The sequence below is a fragment of the Monopterus albus genome, unplaced genomic scaffold (genome assembly GCF_001952655.1).
Source record: "Monopterus albus unplaced genomic scaffold, M_albus_1.0 scaffold4.1, whole genome shotgun sequence".
In the NCBI taxonomy this organism is placed as follows: Eukaryota; Metazoa; Chordata; class Actinopteri; order Synbranchiformes; family Synbranchidae; genus Monopterus; species Monopterus albus.
In genome coordinates, this window is record NW_018127884.1 from 7,193,281 (window position 1) to 7,199,846 (window position 6,566).

General features: G+C 37.8%; 1 protein-coding gene across 1 annotated transcript in view; it reads left to right on the forward strand.

Moving 5' to 3' along the window:
* The window catches only part of prtga (protogenin homolog a (Gallus gallus)), a 28,217-nt gene extending 26,488 nt beyond the window's left edge, over window positions 1-1,729 (forward strand). The window contains 2 exon segments of the mRNA XM_020606372.1: window positions 6-107; window positions 539-1,729. Coding sequence (XP_020462028.1) covers window positions 6-107; window positions 539-796 — 360 coding nt within the window. The 3' untranslated portion in view covers window positions 797-1,729.
* Window positions 1,730-6,566: the final 4,837 nt, after the last annotated feature.

Here is a 6,566-nt window from a genome sequence, read left to right on the forward strand (position 1 = left end):
GAACAAACCTCGTTATCAGTTCTCTTGGTCCTGTTCAGCCCATTACTGAGAAGAAAAAGAAATGGCTTTCCTTCAGCAATAATGTAAAGGGCAGTAAAGCAGCACAGGTAAGACCGAGAATGATATGCGTGTGGTGTTTGTTCTCCATTGCTGCTGAAACACTGAAATTTCCCCATTGAGGGATCAATAAAGTACCTAACTACCTACCTAAACCCTGCTTTCAATTTGTACATTAGTAGGAAGAAAATGGCTAAATCCTGAGCTGAACTTCAAGCTGCATTAAAAACCTGGCTTTAACCATTACAGCCTAACAGGACTATTTGTTGGTTGGAAGTTAACATATTTTCATTTGGTTATTATAAGTCCACTACAAGTGGCAGCATACAGAAATTAGTGTGCAGGGTTTTTTTTAACTCTTATAGCAACAAAAGTACATAGAAAAACACATTTGGTGAGTAATAAATACAAAAGCAGCGTTCAGGAGCTACTTTAAAGACCCGTACAGACTAACAGGAGGAGCCCTTTCTCTGTGCTGCAGAATGTGAGCCAGGCCACTGCCTCCTACCAGCCAGGCACCAACGTGCTGACCTATGAAGAGTTGGCCATTTCTCCAGAGCAGCCCACCACCCTGCAGGCCGTGCTCAGGTGCGACACAGAGAGGTCTTCTAACAGCGAGGGCAGTCACACAACCAGCGACTCGGGTCGCTACTCTCACGACGAGATGGAGATGACCAACGTGTCCTCTGGTTCCTGCGGCTGCCCACCGTCTCAAACAGCGGCCATGCTGAAGAGCTGAGCGAGCTGTTTGGGGAGTCAGGCTGGTCTGAGGTTAATGGAGTCTTTTGAGAACAGCTGCTGTCATCATGAAGCCAAGAACAGCTCTCAGTCTGAGCCTTCTCTCTAAGTGTGTGGGCATGTCCGTGAGTATATGTGCGTGAGTTTGTATGTGTGCGCGTGTGTTTGTGAATGCAACGTACTTGCAAAACAAAAGTTGCAGCTTCCATTTTTATTTATTTACACTCCCATCAGCAAAGGCACAGGAAACAGTTGGACCTTTAGGGATGAACATTTATTCACGTTCTCACAGTGTATTAGATAAGAGGATTAACACTACTCTACAAATCAGTTAAATATGCGGCCGGTTAGCTTAGCTCAGCTAGTTTAGGACAGATTGGGAGCAGATGGAAACAGCTGGCCTGGCTCTGCCCCAAGGGAACAAAGTCTGCCTACCAGCATCTCTAAAGTTTACTGTTAAAATGTTGTATTTCGTTGGTTTGATTTGTGCAAAACCAGTGTGTATTTTGTGGTTTTACAAGTGTTTCTTGGTTATTTCCAGTCATTGTGCTAAGCTAAGCTAATGGGCTGTAGCTTCGTATTAAACCAACAAAAATGAGAATGGTGGCAGTGTTTTTATAACTCCTGCCAAGAAAGCGAATTAGTGTATTTGCCATAATGGTGAACAGTTCCCTTACATGTGTAGCTCCATGGAAAATAAAATGAGAAATGACAAAAAAGGAGAGTTTATGAGAACCAGTAACCTGGTTTAAAAAAAAAAATGCTGCACATTTCCTGTAACCTCGGCAGTGAAGATAGGATGGATTGGACTAAAATGCATTGACATAAACCTGCTGCAGTTGTTTGGTTGCAAGTATGAATGTCTGTGAGAGAGAGAGAGAGGTGTAAAGAAACAAAGAGAGAGACCTTTTCTTTTACTTTTATCCTACTTTTTTTCCAGTACACAAATAACAAAAAACCAACAAAGCGCTTTTACAGTATAAAATGTCGGCAGCGAGGGTCATTAGATTTTTTTTTTCCATTTTATTTCAATTCTTTTTTATATTCTCTTCATTTCTGTGTGTATGTCTTTGATAAAACAAATCTCACCCACCATGAATGTTTGAAAAAGTGATATTTCTGACATTATTTAAGAGAGTTTATCACTGGAGCTAAAGAGAAGTTCAAGTCTTTGTTGCTAACTATCTACCTCAGTTTACCTGCGGGTAAACTTTCCACTGTATATTTAATAACTACTTATACCTACGTTATGTGATGGGCTGCTTCAGCACCATTACTTTTGATACTTCCTGATGACATCTCTTCAGATTGTCATCCCTTTTTTGTCTTTTTCTCTTGCTTTGTTCTGATTTATCAGGTGGTAAGGGTGCTGCAGCTTTCTCCTCCCACTCCACGTGACACGTGGACTGAAGGATGTAAAACACATACAGTTTATTTATCTCCTCGGGTGTTGCTGAGGTACTGAGCCAGTATTAATAATATTTTTGGTCATTTGGTCCATTATTGAGTAATGGTATGAATAAAATGATGAATGTCTAGTTTTTTTTATGCCGATGTGCAGCTACCCTTGCTATTCCTGTTTTATACTACCTCGTTTAAGTTTTTTTTTTTTTATTTTTTTTATTGTCTTATTGCTTTCCCAAACTCAGGGAACAAGGTTTAGTATGTTTGAAAAGTTGTGTAGTGTTACATGGTGAACTGACAGGGTATCTTCTCAGTACTAAACTGCGTTAGTGTGTAATTACTTAATAGAATATGCTATGAATGTATCTCTGACATTGTGTGCCAGTAGCTCAGAAGCCTGTGCTACCCTCCCTACAGATGGAAACCTCCTGTAGTTTCTTCTCAGGTCCTAAAATGTCAGTGTTTGTAACAGACTCTGTTTGTTTTTATTTGTGTAACGATTTCACACCAGAAGTGCTTACAGTCATGTGTTGGTACAGAAAAGCTTTATAACTAGCCTTAATATGGAAAGCATACCTCAGATGCTGAAACCAAAGCCCTAATCTCTGAGGTTGTGGATGCAGCACATGAAGAATGACTGTTGTAAAAGCAATGGAAGTGTTTAATCAGAGATGAAAGTGAAGAATTGAATGAACACCATAAAAGGTTTTACTTCAGAAAAATCTATATTTTTGTTAGATATGTACTACTGAGTACACATTGTAGTTACTTTTCTTCCAAGTAGTTTTTTTTACTTTGCTGTAGAGTTGTTAAAGATTAGCACTTGTCTGCCAAGTAGTTTTGTATTTTCGGCCAATGTGCAGTGGCGACTGTGACGCTATTACCCAAAGAGTTGTTTGCTCCCTGATTTTATTTTTAGTCTCTCAACTTGATCTCTGGTGGAAGGTCACTGAGGAAGGTGAAATAATCAAAACACATTAGACCAAAGATGAAGTGCGGCCTTGGAGATGAGTTGATGTGCTGTTTCTCAAACAAAGCTTTGCACATTAGTGGCCTTGACCTGCAATAAAAAGAGTTGTGGGCTCAAACTCTGAGGAAGTGCCAGCAGGATTCACAGGTACATAATGTGGATGGAGAGACACTTAATCATTTGTATGCACATAAACCAAATGATCCTGTCGTATCCTCTCCCGAGTTCCTCAAACTGCTGTAAACGCATCTGTACATTGTAGGTGAAAATAATAAGAGATAAATAAATACAGTATATTATATTGAGTCGTAGTTGGTGTTGCAACAGAGTAGCCAATGTGTAAATGTGCATCAGTGGATACACAGATGTTTTTGCATTGCTGTATTTTTAATCAGAGGACTCTGCAGAGGATTCAATCATGGGATAGTTTTGGAATATAAAGTGACACAATCAGTTTAACTTTCTTTTGAAAAGCAAACAATGAAAACCAAAGATTTTTTTTTCATCAGGCACCGTTGCATATTGGCCAGAGATCAGTTTAAAAGTGTCCTCTCTTTGTGTGAAGTGTTGTCATTTTCAGTGATCTCACTCAATTTCTTTTTTTTAAAATCTGTTGTGGAATGGAAATGTGTGTCAAGATAAAGTGGATTTGTGATACAGTGGTGTCATGTTGCAACAAGGATGCACATTTCCATTTTAACTTGAACAGTAATGTATTCATATGTTCTGTGTTCTTTTAAGAGCTCAATACAGAATCTGAAAAGATCCATTTGAACCCAAAACACTATGAACAGGTGGCAGTTTTTACCTGCTGGAAGATTCTACTTCACAAGAAACGCACTTGTTTGTGTTTTCACATTGTGGAGATGACGGCTACATAACGGGAGTCATACAGGTTCTGAATTGAGCCTTTTGAAGTCCACACAGGTACATACGCGCTACCTCAGGTTTTTATTTTTTCATACTCTTGCGATAGGAGCAATACATGTCTGAGTGGTCATTTATGTTCCTGTCCAAGCATGTGAATGTTTAAAGGGATAAAACACAATGTCTGGTCTGCGTATGAACTGACTTGCCTTTTTTTTCCCCCTCCCTTGTTCAGAAATGTTGTTTAAGTAATGTGTGGTGGAGCACTACGGGTCATTTACAGTCAAACTCGGGGACTCGCAGCTGCTGCTCCTCAGAGAGAAAGCAGGTGTCGGGTTTGGAAAATTGAATGTACCATTTTGTAATTATGTTTTCTGATATTTTGTCAGTTTGTCTGCAAAGTTATAAGTTGGTTTTTGCCAAAATATTTAGTTAGATAATGGTTAAATATGAAAGTCAGATTTTCAGTTTAAATAAAAAAAAATGTCTACAGTTGTTTTTACATGTCATGTTTTGTACTGGTTGAAATGAAGGACAAATGAAATGGTATGATTTTATCACTTTATCTTAATGTAACTACAAAGAGGCTGGCCTTTGTTTAGTCACTTTATTCACATTTCAGCGTTGTCCTTTAACTTCTTTAAAGTCCAAAAAGACCAATTTAAAGTACATTATTAAGAGCTGGTTGAGGTGGAGCAAATTTCTAAAGCTTATAGAGCTGCAATTGATGACTATTTTCAGTTGTCCAAACCTCAAAATGTTTGACATTTAGCACTAAAAACTATTTCCGATTAGTCTTCAGTCAACTGGCTTACGTCTTTGCTTAAATTTTGGGTGGGTTAGTTTATTACAAAGCATCATATCATACGCTTTTCATGTTTTGTGTGCAAAAATCTTAATTTGTAGAGTAACAAATAAAACTGACATAAAGGAGTACAGTAATACATTATTTCCTTCTGATGTATAGAAAAGAAAGTATAAATTGCCATGAAAAGAAAATACTGAAGTAAAATACAAGTACCTCAAATTTGAACTTTGATATATAACACTTGAGTAAATGTACTTTGTTGCACTACTGGTTTTACTTCAGTTTGCAGGGAAATGTACCTTTAGCTCCTCTTCATTTATTTTTCAGCCGTAGTAAATAGTTACTTCACGTTTTCCAGTGTGTATGCAAATGGAAGTACTGTGCATTGTTTCCTTCAAACCCAACAGCATATGTTATTTAAAATTAACACAGCTACAATAAACATTAAAATTCTGCTTACACATTGATGTATTTGTCAATCCAACAATAAACAATATTTAAATAATAAAAAATAAAGGGCCAGTTTAGCACTTTACTTTTTTGGCTAATATTTTGTGATTCTTGATTCAGTTTTGAACATATGGCTTGTAGTGGAGTATTGCTAGTGTTTACTTTTATTGAAAGGATAGTATTAAAGATTATCATATACAGTGTTAGTCTTTATCATCTTAGAATTTACAAACTTTAACAAAACCTTTACAACACTGACCTCTACTGGTATTACATGTTAACATCAGAACCAACTGAACTTGTGCAAAAAAGACATTTAAAAAATGGCATTTCTTCAAATGTTAGTGAGCCTTTTCTTATTTCTTGAGCTTAAACGTTTATTTTAATCACCTTTGACAGATATCACAGCTTTCAGATGCGTTTTGTAGCAGCTCTTGAGTTTTTGAACTTCTACTAAGTCTTATACACCCATATTTAAGATTTACCCACAGATTTTCAATGATGCTCAGGTCAGAGGACAGTGAAGCCCGTTTCTTAAGCTTCAGCTGGTGTTTTCTGGAGTATTCTATGTTGGAGGCCTACTTTGATCATGTCCTGTTGGGGTTTCCGGGTACTGACTTGTAGGGTGCCCAGTCGTTTGCACGTCATACTCGCTGTTTTTAAGGCCATGAATTAAGAAGTAACAGTGCATCAACATTTGAGGAAAAGCCCATTTTCAATAGATTTGCTGGAGAGATTGTATTTCAAAAATGTGCAACAATAAGTAAACAACAAACAAAACGTCTGCATAAAACTGCACGCTAAATAAAATTCCATAATTACTTTTTAACAAACATCTCATTTGTAAAAACTTGCGTTGCTCGTGTAGTTGTTTGAAGTGTTATACTTCACAACAAAACAAATGTTGTGTCATATCCAGGCAGCTGAGCCGTACCAACCAGTTGAGCAACATAATGGTGTGCATGTCTGTTGACAAGGACCCACACGAGCTCAGAGCCAAAACAACCACGAACACGTGTTTTCGGACGGACTTTAAAACTTATCAGTATTGTCCGCATGCATTTTTAATATATCTACGTATGCTACAACACGACCCAACAAAGATCTATGACTTTTTTCTGTTGTCATTTAGTCCTCTGCAGTCTGCTTTGTCACGCTTCCTTGTTTATATTTTTCTCTGCCACAATATTTGCTTCCAAATGCTTTGCGCCACCCTTGCTGACGTGTTTGGCCACCGCACTGACATATGGGAAATGTAGTTCAAACAAAAAG